Source organism: Paramacrobiotus metropolitanus, unplaced genomic scaffold (assembly GCF_019649055.1).
Source record: "Paramacrobiotus metropolitanus isolate TYO unplaced genomic scaffold, Prichtersi_v1.0 Parri_scaffold0000047, whole genome shotgun sequence".
Classification (NCBI taxonomy): Eukaryota; Metazoa; Tardigrada; class Eutardigrada; order Parachela; family Macrobiotidae; genus Paramacrobiotus; species Paramacrobiotus metropolitanus.
The window spans coordinates 658671-680073 of record NW_026570267.1 but is presented as its reverse complement, the minus strand read 5'-3'; the positions used below and the strand labels follow the sequence as shown (position 1 = coordinate 680073).

The following is a 21403-nucleotide window of genomic DNA, read 5'->3' as shown; positions in this document are numbered from 1 at the left end:
TTGTGAATTTATGCGTACTGTGTGAGTAATTCAAAAACAATACTTAACGTTTAAACCGCTTATCATCGCGTCTCCTATTTACTCGGTGAGTTACGCATTTATTAATTACGCTATAAAGAGGTGATAGCTCGGACTGTTTAGAATTTGTAAATCCAAACGATTGCAATGTACCGATGTCGTACCACCTTCAAACGTTTCACTAGACGTATCTGCATGTACACCACAATTTTATAAAAGGAAGTAGCAGTGGAAATCAAACGATTAACATAATATCTTCCTTAGCGTGCAAAAGTCGGAACCTGACAGCGAATCTTTACAATTCATTCCATAATTTATACCGAAAGGCGAAAGAACGCAACGAGATCCCTAAAGTAAATCCAAATTAAAGTATTAAATTAACACATCATATCGGCTAATTATCTGTCTGAAATTCTTTTAAAAATTGCTTCACAGACTTGACTAGCGGACTCAAAACATCCGTCCATACTAGAAAACGTAAATCCATCTCCCGCGCAAAATACTCCAGGTAGAAATCCGGTTTGATTTCGTAGGTCACAATATCCTAAACGCTCTGATCCCTCCTTTTGAGTGCGTACTTGGCTGTATCGCCATTGATGGATTTTCCGGAAATCTGTACGCGGTACGGATGGGAAAACGATATGAAACCGTTCCAACATAAGCTTCTCGGCTTCAAGCAGGCTACTTTGCAAATGCTTCTGCCCAAACTGCCATGTAGAATGCATTACGACGGCGGATGGTTTATCCCTCTGATTACGCTTTATATTATCCACTTCAATATACCTGCAATCAAAACCAAAAATATTTATGATACATAACAAGTACTAACAGTATAAAAGCGAAAACAGTGTACAAGATAATAATTATAACACACAAACCCTAATATTTATGATATCACGCCTGATGATAAAATAAAAATATTCTAAAACGGGATAAAATTACTCAATTAAAAATTAAAAAAAAATTAATAATTAAAAATAAAATTAAATTAAAATTAAATTAATAATTAAATTAATAATTAATTATTAATTAAAAATTACGGGATTATTAGTAAAATTGCATGGCAGGTGGCGATAATGCGCAAGACTAGCCATTACAAATTCCGATTTTAACAAATGTATACTACACTACCTTAAAATATCATCATCCAGAAATCGAAACCCAAAATCTAATCCCACGTCGCAGCGATCGGGAAAGAAGAGCGCCAGTGCGTACCGTGAAGAATATTCTACCGGATGCATTGTTCTCATTTTCGCCCTCTCTTCGGCTAACAAACCATTCAAACGTATGCCGTCAATCAGTGGAATAGGCATGGTCAAAACGACCACATCCACATTACTCTCCGTCACACCAGAGCTTCCTGATTGCACGATGAACTGGTTGTTTGAAGTGCTTTCAATGGACTCCACAGAACAGTTCGTCTTAAGCGTCGCTCGTGACTGTTGAAGGAAATAATCAACGATTGCGGAATTTCCAAGTGGACAGACGAAATCGCTAACATCGTTCCCAGAGTATGGATTACTGCCTTCGATTCGCGCTTGCATGGGCACCAGAAGGCCTTCGCGCTCCAGCTGATCGTAAAATCTGTAAATTCTACTATATATCCGCACTTTGTGCAAACGTGCTAAAAATTAACGGCTCACCTGGAAAAGCGAGTGCGAGATTGCGGCGTGACGCTGACGTATTGGCATCCAAGATCAGCAAAGCATTCCACGTTCTCTGGTAGTTTGAACGTCATAATGCGTCCACCTGTTGATTGTTTAAAGGCATCAAAGCCATTGCGATCTGGCACGAAAGCCAGGTGTCAAAGCTACAAATCTTACCAGTTCGGTCCGCCTTTTCCCAAACGACAATTTCGACAGATGTATTTACAAGTGCGGATGCGAATCTCTTCAGTTCAGATGCAATAGCACAGCCAGTGATCCCAGCTCCAGCGATCAAGACTTTCACGGCTTTCATCTTTTCAGACTAGAACGTACTGATTCGCTATGAATAACCAATAAGATTATACCTCTGCTAAACTTATCAAGATTTTTGCAAAAGTTGTTGGGACTTTAAATCAACGAACCCTTTTGTAAATTACTGTAGCACAAGTTGTAGCGGATGTTTGTCACTGTTCAGCGCAGTGTGCAAACAGGCCGGATTGAACACTACAGATGGTTTCAGTGCTGTACTGAGTTCAGTGCTGTGCGATCCGTTCCGATGGTCAATTTCGCCTTTCCGCGATGACGTATAGAAAAGGCGGGGCTAAAGTATGGACTTGCACGGAAGTGGCGGAAGTATACGATGCCAACGATGGTATGTTCAAAAGTAATTCAATACGATTATTTTCTGTTCCAAATTTATTGCACTATAAATTTTTTATAACAAAAAGTATTTTTTATGTTCGTCTAAATTGGAGTTGCCAAAATTTCAGCTGTGAAATTAATTTTTCTTTGACAGCATTAATATCATCATCATAATCGTAGCGCGGCATTTTACAGAAAGTGGTCCTGTAAATGCAAGGTCGAAATTAAAATTTCAGTAGATACCTATTTGATTTGGCGAAGTATCAGCTAGAATTCTTATGCTTCACTTTGCAATGCACAGCGCATGCAAGTAAGTGCAAAATAAGTACAAACAATTCTGACAACAAACTTTTGAACAACGCTATCAACCCGAAGTAAACGTGCTGAGCCTGCAGAATACAGGACACGCGGTGTAAACGAACTTGAAACGGCATCATGCGATCTACTGCTAATTGGTAGTACTGCCCTCATTTCACCGTTTTTATTCTGTACAATTTCCGACAATGGTTTTATCGTATCGAATGTATTTGTAGAATTTAACCCAACACATTCCGTCACCGGGACGATAAGCATCTAGTCTACCAGGCGCTGTTTGTTACTGTGCAGCAGGCCATGTGCCAGTTGTCAATATGATTTTCTTTCTCTGCAGTTCATCCCTAGTCAAAACTTGACAGCTAATGTAAACACAGGTTATCAGTTGTTTTATTCCCCGTGCTTATCTTTCTTCGATTACTTTCCTACATAACAACCTCAAAACTGACAAGGACTGTATAAAAAGCTCATCTACGGTTTCAGTTAATTTTAAGGGGATATTTTAAAAATTATTTTCTCCGAGCTGAGCTGTCGATAATCCCAGTACAATACATTTTGCTTATTGCTTTGGTTTCCTTTTTTCCATCGCATAATGCTGCGAATTTTGACCATTCTGCTTCTGGCTGCCACTGCGTTTGCGGTGATACTTCCGGCATCCAGTAAGAAAAATAGGGACAAAGCGGAGGATGCACCAAACATCTGGGTTCTGATTGTTGCCGGCTCCAACGGTAAGAAAAATTGACTCTATTTTCTAGATAAATTACTGCTGACTGAATGTTCTGTTATGAATCCAACCAAGAGAGATGTGTCTTTAAATTAACAAAAAATCATTTTCGTTTGTAGGTTATTACAATTACCGGCATCAGGTACACAACATGTTTAAACTTTAAATGCCAGTGCATCAAAAATACACATGCGCGCTGCTGTATTTGCCGCAACTGCTTTCGGTAGGGTTTTAGCTGTCATTGTTTTAGTCGGACGCTTGCCATGCGTACCACATTATGGCCAAACACGGCATTCCGGACTCCAATATTGTAGTTATGCAATATGTAAGTTAATGTGATTACTGATATTTTCGTTAATTCTGTAAACTTTCAAATCTTAATTCTACCTATTATGTTTCTTAACTTTTTTAAACTTTAAAAAAATTTAAACTGCAATTTGTATACCAAAAGCAATTTAGTTACAAACTTATAATGGGATATATAATTTTTTATTTGTATGTATGATCTGTTTGCGCTGCATGCCTGGGGGTGTTATATTTTACAATTTAAGAAATTATACATATTTACACTAATTTACTTGACAATTTGTTTTATTGCAGGACGATATTGCAAATGACCCTGAGTAAGTGCAGCGAACAGTCATTTTTTCCAAGTAGAAAGTACTGACATGTGATGGTGCGCACGTTGTTACCGCTTTTGTTTGCAGAAACCCTACACCGGGTATCATCATCAATCATCCGAACGGATCAGATGTGTACAAGGTAATCAAATTAATAAATGTCAAGCATGCTCAGATGCGAATTTTTTACACCGTAAAGTTGTCAAAAAATACTTTCAAGAAAGTTATATACATTGACAGTATGGAATATCGCATCTTGATTAATTATAGGGAGCTCTTAAAGATTACACCGGAGATACCGTGACCTCGACAAATTTCCTGAAAATTCTCCAAGGAGATGCGGCTGCTATGAAGGTATTTTATTAAATCAATTTTTCAGCCAAGTTGCTTCTTCTTGAAACTTCAATATTTACCGTGCACTTTTTTCATAGGGAATCGGTTCCGGTAAAGTGATCAACAGCGGTCCCGTAAGTCGTATGAGCCGTAGTTGGAAAGATCTCTTCCGATATCTGACTCATGCATGTACAGATACACATATATACATCCGGAATTAATTTGCAGAATGATCACGTTTTCGTGAACTTTGTTGACCATGGCGCACCCGGAATTGTGGCCTTCCCGAATGACGAACTGTCGGCGGTGGATCTGAATAACGCCATTAAGGACATGCATAAGCAGAAGAAGTTTGCCAAGATGGTCCTGTATTTTGAGGCATGCGAATCCGGCTCCATGTTCGACGGCATTTTGCCTAACAATATTGATGGTCAGTCATTTTCTCCATTAATCACTGCCTAGCTAAGTGTGTCGCAATATTAATTTGCTATAATAATTTGTTTACAGTTTTTGCCACAACCGCTGCCAATCCCGACGAGGTAAGAAAACCCGGCAGTCATAATTTTTCTTTGCAAGCTTGACGAAGTGCGGACAGCATCGTGTGTGTGATTATGATTCATTTGGCGTTGCTTTGTTTTTGCAGTCATCCTACGCGTGCTATTATGATGATTTACGGCAGACATATCTCGGTTAGTTACATGGCAATTTTTATCGATGTCTTATCCTTATTTTAAGCTAAGTCGCATGACTGCGCATATGACCTATGGTTATCTGCTCAGATTTATTATTAAGACTAATATCTAGATTATGCAATTTCATAACATCGCTATTACGAATGCAGATTATCATGGCGTGATTTATCTTATTGGGGGTAATAATATAACTTGCTGACAAATATATCAAATATCACACACACCATTACTCATTAGTACAAAATTGATAAGTTTATGGAACTAATAAGCTAATATTACATAGATTACATAGATACAAGTAAAGCACAGCCTCTTGAAAAAATACTTTTATTTTGTTGCTTCATTCATCCTAAAAATTAGAAAAACATTCTGAAAAATAATTTCATTGCAGGAGATGTCTACAGCGTTAACTGGATGGAGGATTCCGATAAAGAGAATCTCTCGAAGGAAACCCTGCAGTCTCAATTCAAAATCGTTAAAAAAGAGACCAACACGTCGCATGTGATGGAATACGGTGATCTGACCATTGCCCAGATGAAAGTGGGTGATTTCATGGGCCACAGCTTTGACGAAGACGCCGTCCAACTGCCAAAGGTCAGCAAAGCCGATGCGGTGAAATCCGAGGATGTCTACCTGACCATTCTGCGCAAAAAAGCGGAGAAATCTCAGACACCCGAGGAATCCGACTACTGGATGAAGCAGGTCCATGCTGCCACGGCGGTAAGTGATCGCATCATTGACGCAACGTGGGAAAAAAAGCCGGTAAATTGTACATCTCCGTTTCTGTCTGTTCCCTACTGTAGAAACGTGGTTTCATCAATGGCGTACTGCGCAAGCTGGCCGGCACGGTGGCCAAAAGTTCTTCCCATGCCCTTGAACTTATCAACACCCGTCAGTCGATTGACGACGAAGAAGTGCATCAGTGTCTGCATTTAGCTAATAAATTTTTCAGCAAGAACTGCTTTTCCTTAGCCAGGGTAAGTGAATGGATGCTGCCTGGAAATTTTTTACTTTCCAAATGCATTGATGTGTAATGTGTGATGATCGTATTACAGAATGAGTATGCTTTATTTACTGCGCCGAGATTCCTGGCTAATGCGTGCGCCGACGGAATTTCGGCTGCGGAACTGATCAGGGTACGTATACTGTGTCACACGTGTAATTAATACAGTAATGTCTGTAATTTTTATCCTGTAATTTGTTATCCTGGCAAAATGCGGCGGTTGTGTCATTCATAATATTTCGGTATCGGTTACCGTATTTTGCATATAAACATTTTTTTTTAAACTTTCTTCGTTTACATTCACACAATGATTTTTGTACAGTAGAACGAAAAGTCAATCTTTAAACGCTTCGATATTTGCAGTGCGGTACACATAATAATTATACAAGCATATGAAGCGCTGTCTGTACGAGTAATTAGGTGCGCCTTTATTAATGTTGTGGTTTTTTTAGGCGATGAGGAAAACCTGCACTCATCAAACCATGCATGGAATCAATTAATTCGTTCAGAGTTCTTCTTGCTTTGATGTACTTGCAATGGATTGAGTTACTTGAAAATACTCATTTTTTGTTGTTCCTGTCGTTTTGTGATGATTGCCAGCTGTGGTGCTCATGTAATCCATTTTCGGATAAATTTTGTTGCTATTTAGTATCATTCTGGGTTATGAACGTTTGTAAGATTGTCACTTTTGTGAATATCATGAAACAGCTTTGATGGTGTTGCATGTACCCAAATAAAGATTATTCACACATTCACCTTCGAACGTTTAATAACGGTATACACCGTATAGTAGTACTATATAAGAGTATAAGCAATTTCTTAGTCGGATCATCTATGGCTTATTCGTCTTTATTTACTATGGCATTTCTACAAAAATTTTGTTCATAGAACTACAGGAAATCAACTAGGTGCTAACATGCAGTACTCGGAAATATTGCCTTTCAGACAAATTAAATTCATATAAATCCAAATATGGATTAAATATTCAGATAGATATTCCTCTGTACTGTATATTGCGCTGTACAGGCAGACAGAAACATAATCTCGGAACCGAGAAAGCCTTATGGTTAGATCGAAAATACAGAATAATTAGCAAAAATGAAAACAAACTGAACCAGATCATCCTCGAATTATTTTCCCAACAAACAAATTGCTCATGCTAGAGCAGTCCCATTCATAAATCAGCGATCGGATGGTCCGGTAATAAAATTCTGGCTTCAGTTGTATCACTAACGGTATCGCCAGCGGAAGTCACGGAAGCTGATCGCGGCGGAGATCGTGCAACAGCCGGCACAGCAACGCTGCATTTCACCGGCATGTAACCATTGCTGTTCGCCCGATTATGCTCGGCTTTATTGCCCGGTAGTCTGGCCAAATTGTTGTGAACAATTTTCAGGTTATTAGTTGCGGTCGGGTTTTTGCCGGCAACGGCGGTTATGGATGAGCGTCCACTGGAATAGCCGGTATGTACGGCGCAGTCGAACTTGGACAGCACTTCCGTATACTTCATTCCACTGGCGCTGGATTGACCAGATATGTATCGGTTATCGATTAATTTATTGTCGACTAGCCACTGATCGGATTTGCGCCGGAAGCAAAAGACCAGATTGAGTGCGTAGACAAATCCCGCCCGGAACTAAATAACACCAAAAGCCATTAAATACTAATTAATCATTCTTTACATTTCACACCATACAAACAATCCACTTTTCTCTCTCGCAGCCCGCTCAGTGTATACACAAAGTGCTGCAAGCGTACAGCGATACATTGCACGACAAAGACAGGCGATCGCACAAAGTGATTGTGTAAGAAGTAGTTTTTGCCGGCATTCTTTAATTTTCGAGCAGATGTTTCCATCGACAAGTGGTGTCAAGGTTTTTTACCGACAAGCGACTGAGCAACATTTGTTCTAATCCATTAGGATGGTGTGAAGAAGGAGTAGGAAAAAAATGCATCACATTAGCAGCACTTGACATTATTTCGATTAGTTATCTCGGTGATCGATAAGTGTTATGAATTCCATTCAAATGTCTCACCCGAACGGAAATTCTACGACACTTATGTGGAGGATGCCACATTTACTGCAAAGACCCTTTTGTCAGTGGTAAAAGGATCTTTTGCCTTATCATATTACTCCCTGGATCGGACGAGCACCTGTCCAGGGTAAGCAAATATTTTTTCCCATTCTTTATAATAAACGCATCAATTCTGTCTGATGTCGCTTGTCGATTATACCGGCACTAAAAAGCGTGTATTTGCCCATACATTTGTATTTGTAATTTTAAATAAACATAAGCCACTGACACTGCGTGATATAATATTGCATGTACTACGACGAATATTATCAATGTACGGCCAATATTATCGATGTAAAAAACCCCAGAGTAAAGTATAACAGAACAGCAAAAGCATCCTCTCTGGTCGAAAAACCACCGCTGTTTCTTGCTTGATATACTCTGTGCATTATAGAAACCCTTTATAATGTGAAATTACAATCAGTTTTGGTGTTAACTGCTTTTGCCTTTTATTAGAAAATTTCTTGTAACCTGGGCAGATAGCTCGTAATTGAAAAAATTTCTATATAAGCATTTGGCATTTATGTGGTGTAGCATTGAAGGATCTGCTTACTGCATCCGGTCACAGTGCAGCACGTCTAATTGTACAGCACTTCACCGCGACATCGCCCGCGGTTAACCAAACCTACCTTGTAATTCATCCAGAAATAGATGATAGGATTGTATGTTGCATGGCTCATAGCCAACCTGTCAAAAAGGATAATTCCCATCAATTACCCAAATATCGGACTAATGGATGTACTCTAGCATATACGAATATGCGCGGTGTGCCAGAAAGGAAGATCACCGGGTTACGGCGACATGCGTGCATGCATGGCAATGTGCGTTGCCAATGTGCGTACAGCGATCGTTAGCATATCGTTATCCTCAATGAGGAAAAAATCGCGTTAAAATTTTACGACAACAACAACAGCTGGGTACTTACCAGTGGCAGGCGAACCAGACAAAGTGGATGTAGCGGTAGCATCCCATTGTATTGCCGTACTGCTCGGAGAGCACGATGTACACATTCAGCGGCAGCCAGGAAATAACATACAGCAACACCACAACCACCATCATTTTTGTCATCTGTAACAAGGCGCGACGATAAAGTTAAAAATATATACCGACAGCCCGATCTTTACGTTCATAAATGGTTTTATGGTCATTTTATTTTTACCAATACTGACGTATCCTAATAATTATTATTTTCACGACTAAGAACACATAATCATAAAATTTTAAATGAAATCGAATAAAAACAAAATTAACTGCAATAAAAAACAATGTTGATAAAGTTCGCGTGACCCTGTTTGCACTGAAACTGTATTTACCCGAGTTTTTTCGTCTTTGAATTTTTTATCCCGGTCTTTCAATGCTTCTCCGGGTGGTTTCATTTTCCACACATGACAGGCAATTCGGCTATACGATAGCCCCATGATTGCGATAGGAAGGAAATACTGCACACGGAAAAATGGATATGCGATAATCGTTTCAAACTTCTTCAAAAATATCTGTGGCATTTTTTAGCAAAAACTAGGTAGGTGTGCAATAAGCAGAAACCCCATTAAAAAGAAAGATCCCGATCGAATTTTTGACCCTTCGAAATGAGAGTTGCTCGGGAAAAAATTATAAGTAATTCGATTAAATCCACAAGAAATCTATAAAATAATCTATAATTAATATCTATAATTACTTAAAATGTGGGTTCGAATATTGATAGTGCTTAGATATCCTAATTCACGCTAATCATTATGTTTTCGTATGTCATAAAAAATCAGTGCATGCAAACACAACTGCAATCTTTTTCGCAGTTTTATAAAAAATAAATATAATAAAGTTAACAGAAGGTCGGTGTTTGTGCTTCACTAACTAACCTGTAGCACCAATAATACTACGCCATATTTATAACTGTCTTCAGTCACAGGCCAGTTCTCCCGGCACAACGGTAAGAATATCCCATCCGGCAGCGGCTGCTCGAACATTCCCATATAAATTACCACCGGAAGCGATATGGCAAACGATCCGAACCACGTAAGGAAGACCACGATCAGCACCTGCTTAAACGTCATCTTCGGCCGGAACGGATAAAAGACGCCCACATAGCGTTCCACAGAAATGGCGACTAAAATGTACGATGAGACCAGCACGCTTACGATCTGGGACGTATTTACCAATTTACACCTGCAAAAGCACGATCGGTTTAATTGTGTGCAGATTTCCCAACAGGCCTTCTCTCCTTCCCTTTACGATGCGAGCAGACAATAATTTTTTCAGTAAACGTTCACGTGAAATAAAATTTAGAGCAGTTACGATCAGGATTATATCATTGCGCAGAAATTACGGCAGAATTAACAATAAAGTGAATAAACACATTAAAAACACTGGCGCAGTTTATGCTTCGGGAATAGAAAATATTACAGCGCATTGAGACAAATCACATTGCAGAACACAGATGCACAAAATATCTGTATATGTGAAGCATACAGTGTAAGATTTTGCCGGTTAACTTTGCAGATTATTTTTGTAGCGATATTTTATGCTTTAATATGGCTTCCTTGCCAGACGGAAATAAAAAATTCGAATATTAAAAAAATGTCAAATTAGAATTGAAATGATGATTGTGTACGAATCGGCAAAATCCTTTTGACAAATACTGTATGTCACCACTGAATTTTAAATGAAGCGTTCATAATGCACGTGAAAACATTTACGAAATATTTGTGCCGACGCTTTGAGTTTGTTGACGATTATACGGTGCATGCCTCCGCCACTTACATGATCAGACCGAATGGCCAATATCCGACAATAATATTGGGCACAAAGGAGAAGGGCACACAAAAGCACGCCAGGACAATATCGGCCAGGGCCAGATTAAATATGAAAATATTTTCCGTCCGGCGCATCTTCTCAAAGGCAAGAATAATGTAGCAGACAATCGCATTACCGGCAATGGCCACCAGTGTGATTAACCCGTAGGAGAAGATGAAAAAGGCCTGCTGATCCTCCGGCGGCGGGATCTTGGGCATTTCACATAATGGATCGCCCAGCTGTGACATGTTAGCGCCGGTAAAGGTCGTCGTCAGGTTCCAAGTGACAAGTGAACCGCTAATGTTGGCCTGGATAGTTGGCCCGGTGAAATCAAAGCTGTGACCGGGAAGACGCTCGCTGTCAGTGCTTAAATGCGCATCGTTACTCAGGAGGTTGGAGGCAATGGTGGCCGAATTCTCCATACTAATTTTCTCCTTCGACCGTGTGGATACGCTACGCGTCGTTATTGCCCTTTTCAATCAGTAAAGATCATCCGCACGAGTGTGTGCGCCGGGAGAGAATACGCTGTCTGTCAGTTGGCAACAGCAGCGGCAGCGTACATTGTAGGCCACTTGGTCGATATGATCACTGGAAAAATACGTAAACGATAACTTAATCAGACCAGAATCGCCTCTCCACACATGCATACACACACAGCATGTGTTGCACCCCAAATAAAAATAAAGTGTGTTTTCCTGTTGATTTCACGTCTCTTGTCAAAAAGAAGACAACGGAGACTTCGCGCTTGACCCACATTTAATCGTCAATGTGATCACAGATTCCCCCTCACAGAAAATATTAAGCAATATCGCGCGCGCGTGTGTGTACGCGCCGCCCGCCGTGGCGCACGGTTCAATGTCCTGCGTTGATTATTCGGACAAGTGCGCCACTTGCTTACTTGGCGGTGTCTTGTCAGTTCTTGGACTGTTTTCTCCTTTCACGGAACACACGATAAGATTTACATTCCACTGCTGAAGATGTTTGTTTCTTTAGCTGCCCCAACGTTTCTATGAGAATTGTATGTATTGGTTCATACGCCGAAAAGGACGCGCGCGCGGTCATGGTGCAGTGGGTGTGATGTGTATGTCACACGGGCACCGCCCTAAAATCTGCTCCACAGTCTCCGCGCATTATGGGTGGGATAAATTGCCGGAGAATAATCACCCGCATTTATCTTCGGATGTTACAATTATTATGTTTGCGTAATCTGCAGTTCTGACGCAAATCATACATGTACAGGGTAAATCATAGATCTCTTTGAAATAATTTGTTCGATCGGACAGAAATTATGCAGTTATTATTAATGCAAGCAACCTGTACAACTTCACACAAGTGACCACTGTTTTTACGCACCGACCGGGTTGCGTCAAATTTTTACGGGCCATCAGATCCGTAAAGGTCGACATAAAGAATGGCATCCTGTACAGTACCGATACTGTTGTGTAAATATTACAGTAGTAACTTTTCGCATTTTTCTACAAAGCAAAGGTACCTGCGATTTACAATCCGGGAAAGAGTTATTTGTTGGCCGGTGCTAAGAATAGATGCTTCACTGTTTTGCTAACATAACGTAACGCTGATATTCGATATCTAACGTTTCAAAGTTAATTAGCAAAACCATAGGACACTTCGCCGATGACTACAGTTAGAACAGTAGACTTGTTGACTTTTCTCGGATTACTGCAGAAGTCGCAGCTTATCGGCATATTTCGCAACAGTTACTTCTTTAAAATGCTGTAATGGGCACTTCTTGGGGCAGCCTATGCGCGAATTTTTTTGTGAATTTAGTCGCGAAAAAAATGCTACGAATATACTTAAACAATATCTTGTTGAATACAATATTTTACAAATCTAGTACAAGTAGAGTACAAGTAGAATTTTAGCAAGTTATGACGTACTGTAAATGTGCATAAGCTCCACAAAAGCAATAAACCAAACAATATTTGTGACCTTGGAAAACTGATACTAAAATCTGTTGTGGTACACTACATGATTTTTTAACGTTACAAAACTAAAATTTTCGAACCTTAGACCATTATTACCGTGTGACTGAGTTTAGCACCAGAATTATTTATCAGTAAATGGATTTCGATTCCTGTAATATTTTTTGTCTGACACAGAAGAAGACGCTTATTCTCTTGAGACGACGTTAAAGATCTGCTCTTAATTTCATATGGGTTGTTTCGTGAACCAAAACGGGTCGACTTGATTTACGAACTATCGATTAAAAAATCACGGAAATCGTACGCGGCAAAAAAAACAACCCATATGACGGCAACACTGCTATCTGCGCAAGGTCGGATTATGTACGACTTGAGTTTTTCTTCTGACTGTTTGCCGGCAGAGCGTAGGATGTGTTACTTACTACGGATATTCGGATCATCAAGCGTTGTCTTTTAATAACTTTTGTTTGCAGTGCAAATACGTTGTCTTTTGTTAGTTCTGCATAAACTTTTTCCAGATCTCATATAAAATTTAAAATTAAAACAAGAAATTCTTTTAAGATAATTACCAGTATTTTTTTAAATAATTAACTGAAGATGAGTTTATTCTGCGTATTTTTAATATTTTGTGCATACGTGTATATTTAATAAAATAAAATTATCTAAAAGATCTACTAATATTGCAAAAATTATCTGCTGTAATATTTTAATTACCATATCAACAATATACGCAAATTAACTTGGAACACTGCAACAGGGTGCTGTAGCTGCAGCAGATGAACTTAGTTGAGAAGCAATTTTACGGCTTATGCGCCATTTATGAAAATTTTGTGGTTGCTGCATTTCGGGGATGCTCCTAAACATTGCTTGCGGCTGATGTGTTGTCATCCATAATCCCCCATATGATAAACGATAAGCACAGGATATTGCTGATGTTGGTAGTAAAAATCAATGAACCGTAATGACAGCGCTTTAAGGACCATCTGATTTACACGCTACTGAAATATTGGCTGAAAAATAACAAACACTGCCCATTGATTGCCGGCAATTTAAAACGACACTCTGTGTACCGTTTTCATTTTTTCCCCTCAGAAGAAAAACGACATTAACGGCGTTTAATATTTGCATAAAAGCCTCGATGATCTGTTCATGCGTTGTGACGCCGTGTAATGAGAAAAAAAACGGCGTTATGAATTGGATTGCTCTGCTGTCTGTAGATAAATGTGTGCTTAGAAAATTTTCCGCATAAAAAGATCCATCGACTCGCACGCACCGGTTTTATGACTGCTAATTAGTCAGACTGTGACAAAGTGGGAACAGCCTCTTCCTGTAACTTCTTTCACTTCCTGCTCATATTAATGGTTTTACTGCAGTACTTTTCTCCGTTCTGCCGGCAATCGAAAACGTTCAGTACAGTTAAATTTTCCAGTTTTTTTTCGCAATAGCCAGTAACTGCATAGTGCAAATTGCATACATAACTGGAAATGTTTAGATGGAGTGTCACTGGCATTCAGTCGGATTAATACGATTACTGTAATTATCATCGAATCGTCATGCACAAATACCGCACATCGACATTAACGTAACAGCCGGCAAAATCTCCGGGGTCAGATTCGTTTCCTCGTGCACATATGCGACACCGCTGCGCGCAACGCTGTGTGCGTGTGTCATTAAAAGCGCTGAAATCAATAGTGATAATTTTCATGTATGTGTGAAGGTTTGTTGACGATATTGTCCATCCGTGATGCAACATTTTAATTTGAAAAACAGCATCCAAAACCTTTTACGGACCAGTTTATTGTCCCACTACAAATAATGTATTAATCACCATGTTACAGAATATGCACTTACATATGTGGAGCGGCTTTAATTGATTATTGTGTGTAACAAATTGTTTGCAGCCTTCGTCGTAATTGTAATGGGTAAACGTGTCTGTAAGTTCATCCATCGATGACAAGTGTTTTCGTAGGTATAATGTACATGAGGAGAACACGCGTTTTCACAGCGGTCAAAAAAGGCGGCTGTTATTTGTTTGTTTAAAGACCTTCTAGCTACCGCGTCATGGCAAGCAAGTCATTTTGCAGATTCGGTCGGAATTTGCAAGATGGTTTAGGACATGTAGTAATCCAAAAACTCGTGTACTATTTGCAATTCTATGTTTTCTTTGCAATGTAAACAATAAAAATACTACGCAGGCGCAGATGCCATTACGCATACGGAAAAAAAATTCGTCAGCCACTTGGTTATGTACTGCTATCCATCACGGTCAAATGCTGCAGAGGACTATTTGTACGAGACAATCCAGAATATGTGATTATAAATTTACAACTAAATGAAGATACATGTTTTCATGTTAGGATTTTACTTTATAAAGTCTCTGTAATTATTCTTAGATAAAACAAAATATTTAGAGATTAATGCAGTGATTGTGATACAAGAAATAGAAATGATTCCTTGAGAAGGTAAGGGTCACCATAGGTGGATGAAGAAGTTCTGGTCTGCCCTTCGGAATACTGTGCCATATATATTCGATCTTAGAACGTAGCTCTAGCGGAATTAACTGCTATTTGAAGTGCGTCTCTGAGTATTTTCCGTTACTCCAAAAAAAACTTAGAAAAAATTATTGCACATTACAGCACGAGCATTGTTATGTCTGCTCCCATATAACTGACTTCGCTTTGCGGATAAGCAAAGGCGTACATAGCAGAACAATACAGTCTATAATATATAGTTACAAATACAACTAGAATAGGTGCTATGTTTGCAATATACAAAATTTAGAGGTAAAAATATGGCTCACTAATAAATTTATGTGTCCAGTACAGACAAGGCTTTTCCTTTTCACTTATGATTAGTTAATAAATTCACTAAAACTTTTGGCTGCTTTGGCTTTCTTTGGAGATCCTTAATGTCATTAAAAGGTTATTATCGTTGGAAATGTTATTTGCCACGCCCAACTTACCTTCGTTGCTTTTTAGCCACCCTTTGTTCAGCGCAAACATGGATTCAAGAAGCCACTTTTAGAGAATAATTCAGCGGATGAAAAAGAATGTGGGGTAATCCGTGTGATGATCACTTGAATAAGCGGCCAACATGTATCATAAGAGAGCATCCGTCATGATAAGCGCCCACGATGAGGTTCCTGGAGATCAGTTAAAGTAGTCTCGACTTAGCAAATCTGTGAAACAATCCAAGGATACATTTTCCTCCCAAAAGCCGGCAGATCGGTAAAGCAAAGAAGTGCGACGTAAACCGTCCAGAAGGCACCGCCGGCATATGTATACATATCGATTTTGTCCAAACGAAACGATATTTAATTTGATTGCCGGCCGCAAGACGTCCCTTCACGTATAACCCATTGGAATCCCACGGCTTCGGTAAGCTTGGGAATATCTCTACGCCATCGGCGCGCTGGTTTCATCTCTGGACCTCCCAAATGGATATGTACACGTATATATGGCCAAATGGATATGTATGTCCATCAGTAGAATGGATTGTTTCAACCCAATATTCCTAGTGAATGCTTCCTAAACAAATTTACCGATAAGTGTATAGCAAACAGGCTTGACAGACCTAATACCAACATAATTTGTCTAATAATGTCCCGGCGCACTCTACCGGCGGGGAGGCCCCACTCCTGGGCTTTTTTTACGTATATGTGTAATTACCAGATGCTTTTAGATTTGCCTTCCGGTGTACATGTACAATAAAACTGCATAGATTAGCAAATTACTGTGCTTAGCCAAACATAGCGCTATGGGGCTGTATCCTATCTCACATATGGACACGAGTCGACGTATATGCGTATGCGGTATGCATATCCGTCATCCTCTTGTTTCGATAGGTTCCGGGTTGCATCCGCTAATATTAGGATTGGTTCCCCCGCACACACATACACAGTGCACAGGCATAGAATGTACATTTGTTTGATGGAGATGTGGACGTGGAGGGATTGACAGTTAAGGGTAGCTGTATGACTTGGCATCTAACCAACAAATTACTCATTTACGTTAAAACTATCGGCCGTTAAGGAACGCTTTGATGGGAATGACAAGCGACCTTTAAGGAGCGTGGAAACATTATAATGTCTTATTGCACTGCTTAAACATCAGCGCATAGTTGGCGCTGCCCATCATTACGTTGGCCTGCCTTACAGCCGGCGAGTGAACATATTAATCTTCAATTTAAAAAACATGTGCACAGCATTAAATGCCAGCTTGCATCCTACGCAGCAGTTTGTTACTGATTTTTCTGTGCATCCAGGGAGAACAAATCTTGTTGAGACAAATAGCCAAACGTTAAAGTGTTATTCAACCGCCAAATGTTGTATTCGTGCAGCTAGAGAAAGCAAACAGTAACACGTAGTACCAATCTAGAGTTACATGTGTACCAACTTACAGAAAAAAACTGATTACGTTTTATACGCACGTTATATTTATACGCACGAACAGCAAGCAATTTACAATTTTTGCTAGAAACAACAAATTCAATTATGTATACGAATCTTCGTGTTTCTTTACAGCATTCCCATACTATTCCTTCTTAGAAATAATGAACACAATTTTTATGCCTGTTTAATACACTAAGGCTTACTTTTCCATGGAATGCATCAGGAGTTTTTGAACAATTCCGAGACTCAACACCTGAACAGCTCGAATAAGCTTTCAGCTCACGTATATAATTTTCTCTCGATGCATAAGTATAGGATTCGCTTTTACTGGAATCGCCTTGCGCATAAGTTTTATCTTGCTAAATATTTTAAGGAGTGAACAGTTTAATTTTTAACGATAAACAAGCACATCTAGCTAAAAACAAAAACTGTTTCCGCGCAAATATGTTCAGATCTATGTATATGTGCCATACAAGAATTGGATACATTGCTACGTAAAGACTAAACCACGATCGACCATGTCAAAAATAACTCAGGCGGATTGGTTTGCACATCACACTGCGACTGTGGGTGGTCGATCGTAACTGACACTACAATTGTATAACACTTTTTAAAAATTGTGATTTCGTACTGCTTTCTTATAAAAAACATTAAGGAAGCGCAAAGTATACTGTACTACAATTGTAACTAATTATTACTCTGACAATAAACGTAAGTATGCACCAAAAATAACAATCTTGCCATAGGGGTATAACTGCTGAATCAATGGCATCATATTATCAGCTACACTGTTTCGAAAAAGAGATTTTTTATAAATATAGATCTAGAATAGTAAATCGAGACTTGTAGCATACTAGGTATTAGCGTATATGCATTTCTTCCCTAAGTGCGGAGCAGCTAACAATATTAAAACACTCCTAAGTACATAATTATAATTTAATTGTGGACACGATGGTACATACGTTAATTCGACGCATCCCTATAAAGGCGACGATATCTAGATCGTAATAATAGAACTGTGTACTTCGTAGCTGTTTATTTGGATAAATCAAACCCAACCGAAGATAAGATTACGTACTTTCGAAAAGCTATACGTTCTGCAAACGTAGATTCACAAACCCGCGTTATCTGGATGCGGACTTCGAGTGACTGCGCAGCAATCCGTGAGAATCAACATAATAATCAACAGCATTTGCAAATTGCTGCGTTATCCTGCATTTAAGGCTATACGAGTATACTTATGTAGGCAATTTATTTTTAGTTTCAAACGATCGTACATTATCAGTTATCACTGTAATTTTAAACAAAAAACTCCGATTATACTGTACGAAACGTTATTGGTACTTTCGTGTGTGCTTCGAACTTCGAAATACAGTGACGTTCACAGTTTTTACGTCAATGTTGACCGCTTACGCAAGGGTTGTTCCACAATTCCATCAAAAGAATCGTATACTTACCATCCTATAGCTATTCATTAACGGGATGCCACTTTGGAATTTCCAGATATCGAGTCACGAATATGGCATCTTTCTGTAACTTATACACCACTATCACAGCTTTTTAATTCCCATACTTTCAGTAACAACGGATGTAGCGTAATGCCTACTACAACTGAAAAGGATCAGATCGGATACAAGGTAAGTGCGCTTGCACTTTCATGTTTTAGCAAAGCAAATGCAGTTTATATTACTCGCAGAACATCGTAAACTTTTGCTTGTCGTGAATTGTTTCTTCATATATGCATGAGACTCTCAGTACATAATTTATTTTAAATGACCTTACAAATTTTAATAGACTTTTCTGCAGATTTGTTTTGTTGGAAGTCAGCTGCAAAATTTTGAGGAATGTTTGGCGGAATTCGAAAATTTGGAAGAATCATCAAACATCGACATCGGTTCGGTGTATTATATGGACATCAGTTACAACTGCCTTAGGTATATCCGTTACGATTCCTTACGTAGATTTTTCGTTCGCTGTTTTGTTACTTACTTTTTCATTTAAGGCTACCCATTTTTAATTGCAGAAATTTGCGCGGTCTTCGCATTTTTTCGCATCTGGAAGTTTTGATACTGGACAATAATGAGTTGGACGATCACCTGCATTTGCCCCTTCTGACAAACTTGAAAGTCTTATCTTTGAATAAAAACAACATCTGTGATCTGGACAACTTCCTGTCCAGGACGCAGATAGCATGTCCGTTTGTGAACCATCTTAGCCTGATCTGCAATCCGGCGTGTCCAACGCAGTTATCCAAGAAAAATTATTCTGAAGATGATTATCATTTGTACAGGTATTACGATTGACACCTCCTTCCACAACGTCGAATTTGTAGAGTATACGTAGGTCATAGTGTCGATTTATCTCCCTCCAGTATACACTCCAGAATGGACGTCGAAATTTATCCCCGGCCTAAAACCCACTAAATACTCCTAACTTGTATATTACGCATACTTCATAAACATGTTTTGAAATAATATGGAGCATCCTGTATTTTGTAATATTTGTTGTGTTACGTACCTAGGTGCTATAGATTTTCGCAAAAATAAACAAACGTTTATACGATCTAAATTTATCTCGTCTCCTCCTTTTTGCAGTAGAGCAGAAATCTTTTTACGTATACAACTTGTAATAGGCAGACCTTTAATTTTTGTAGACTTAAAGTACTGCGCGCCTTCCCGATTCTTAGATTTCTGGATTCGGAAAAAATAACCGCGGACGAGCGAAATGAGCTAAACCAAGCTGAAATGCATCCACGATTAGCAAAAAGAGCCAGCGGAACAATTTTCCGGGTTGAAACGTACTGCAGTCCAGGAGAAGTATTGCTAGATCGAAGTTGTCAAAAAACAGCAAAATACGGAAAACTTGTGCGGCAGTATGTCGGAGCGCAAAGCGAAGGAAACCGATTTATTTTAAGCGAAGATTTGTAAATATTCGCTGTATGTAGGCGCCCATATTCAGTTCCATGGTGTTCATATATAAAATTTGGAATTTTTATGCTACTTTGTACAAAAATGATTAAGTGTATACACAGCACAACGATTATTAAATATTATATTTAAAACGTCGGGCTTTTCTTCAAGCGATGATGATTAATAGATATGATATAAATGCAAAGATTGCATTTGTGAATTTGCCATAAAGTGCCGGTGGCAGCCTTTTATAAATTTCAGAGAAAGCATTGTAGGTACAAAGTGGGCCTAAAAGTTTAAAACCTCGAATTTCAGCAACGTTCAGTACGAATATTCTTACGCTTTAGTAGCATTTCTCCGACTGTGATTTGAACATAGGTAGAGAGCGCGATGTTAGCGATGCCACTAATTTACTTTTACACGTAAGTACCGTCCAATCCTTAAAAATTTGAACTTTTGCTTTTTGTGTGTGGTACTTCTACACAATATGCCAACAAGCAACAATGCCATATAGGCTTACTAATTTATAGGTAATGCTCGTAAAGGGTAAATTTTGCACTTTGTGTGCTTTCCAAAATTTTATACATGGCACATCCAGCATGGTGTACCAATGAAAAATTCTCTGCTTACTGAGATCAAAGATGTATGTATTGTACTGTATACCTCTTTTGAGTCTAGTCGATGAAATGTCAAATGTCAATATCGCCAGACATCGTTAAAGTAATTATGTATTCTGAATTATCAACATAACATATCAGAATATAATAATTATAAAAATGAATACCTCCTTACCTAACTTGCAAAATTTGTCAGTATTAGCGTTACAAATAAATTCTGGTTCCGTTAAAAAAATTAGAAATCTTGAACCGGAATATAGATGTACTGTACATACCGTATGACCACTCAAATTAAATCATCGTAGTCAAACACACCTACTAACCGGTGTTTCGGTGTGTGGACAAATCCCGAAGATTTCTAATTTTACTAGCATCGTTCGCGACATGCTTATATAGCTAACGGAAAGTGATATTCTAGATAGGCAATCTTTTTGAAAATTCTGGGCATAATAACTTTTCTCGAAACTAGCAGATTTTAATCGGAATTTTTAACAACTCACACCGAATTATGTTTAAAATTATCAAAAAAGCATTATTCAAAGAAATTGCAATATCTTTCTCAAACTGGCTAGTTTTTTGTTGAAGGGAAGCATGTTTCATAGCAGAATATTGTCAAATTTGCTGATACAGCTTAGCACTCACTACAAGTATTGTCAAATAGTACGAGTACTACCTTACGTATTGTGAAT

General features: G+C 38.8%; 4 protein-coding genes across 7 annotated transcripts; 2 read left to right on the top strand and 2 right to left on the bottom strand.

The window, feature by feature from the left end:
• Positions 1 to 183: 183 nt before the first annotated feature.
• LOC129591711 (renalase-like) lies at positions 184 to 2101 on the bottom strand. Of its 2 annotated transcripts, none has more exons than XM_055487465.1 (4): positions 1842 to 2101; positions 1662 to 1767; positions 1150 to 1602; positions 184 to 801 (listed from the first exon to the last, which is right to left on the bottom strand). In XM_055487465.1, exons 1-4 carry the CDS (start codon positions 1975 to 1977, stop codon positions 417 to 419), a joined length of 1080 nt encoding a protein of 359 aa, XP_055343440.1. In that variant the 5' UTR covers positions 1978 to 2101; the 3' UTR covers positions 184 to 416. The 2 variants fall into 2 exon arrangements, with proteins under 2 accessions (XP_055343440.1, XP_055343441.1); XM_055487466.1 differs by having other exon boundaries at positions 1150 to 1589; positions 1842 to 1976.
• Positions 2102 to 2855: 754 nt separating this feature from the next.
• On the top strand, positions 2856 to 6741 carry LOC129591710 (legumain-like). The gene is made up of 14 exons (XM_055487464.1): positions 2856 to 3346; positions 3462 to 3484; positions 3593 to 3667; positions 3943 to 3965; positions 4050 to 4104; positions 4233 to 4316; positions 4394 to 4429; positions 4524 to 4725; positions 4803 to 4834; positions 4939 to 4984; positions 5379 to 5707; positions 5791 to 5964; positions 6043 to 6123; positions 6443 to 6741. The coding sequence occupies exons 1-14, from the start codon at positions 3211 to 3213 to the stop codon at positions 6488 to 6490; spliced, it is 1344 nt and encodes a 447-aa protein (XP_055343439.1). The 5' UTR covers positions 2856 to 3210; the 3' UTR covers positions 6491 to 6741.
• A 90-nt stretch (positions 6742 to 6831) lies between these two features.
• Positions 6832 to 17527, bottom strand: LOC129591606 (RYamide receptor-like). 3 transcript variants are annotated; one of them, XM_055487318.1, is made up of 8 exons: positions 17392 to 17527; positions 15761 to 16325; positions 10823 to 11443; positions 9922 to 10228; positions 9379 to 9504; positions 8991 to 9133; positions 8695 to 8752; positions 6832 to 7626 (listed from the first exon to the last, which is right to left on the bottom strand). In XM_055487318.1, exons 3-8 carry the CDS (start codon positions 11275 to 11277, stop codon positions 7165 to 7167), a joined length of 1551 nt encoding a protein of 516 aa, XP_055343293.1. In that variant the 5' UTR covers positions 11278 to 11443; positions 15761 to 16325; positions 17392 to 17527; the 3' UTR covers positions 6832 to 7164. The 3 variants fall into 3 exon arrangements, with proteins under 3 accessions (XP_055343293.1, XP_055343292.1, XP_055343290.1); XM_055487317.1 differs by lacking the exon at positions 17392 to 17527 and adding an exon at positions 16467 to 16603; XM_055487315.1 differs by lacking the exon at positions 17392 to 17527 and having other exon boundaries at positions 15761 to 16460.
• Positions 17528 to 18346: 819 nt separating this feature from the next.
• Positions 18347 to 20258, top strand: LOC129591607 (leucine-rich melanocyte differentiation-associated protein-like). The gene is made up of 4 exons (XM_055487319.1): positions 18347 to 18825; positions 18995 to 19122; positions 19212 to 19478; positions 19842 to 20258. Exons 1-4 carry the CDS (start codon positions 18787 to 18789, stop codon positions 20113 to 20115), a joined length of 708 nt encoding a protein of 235 aa, XP_055343294.1. The 5' UTR covers positions 18347 to 18786; the 3' UTR covers positions 20116 to 20258.
• Positions 20259 to 21403: the final 1145 nt, after the last annotated feature.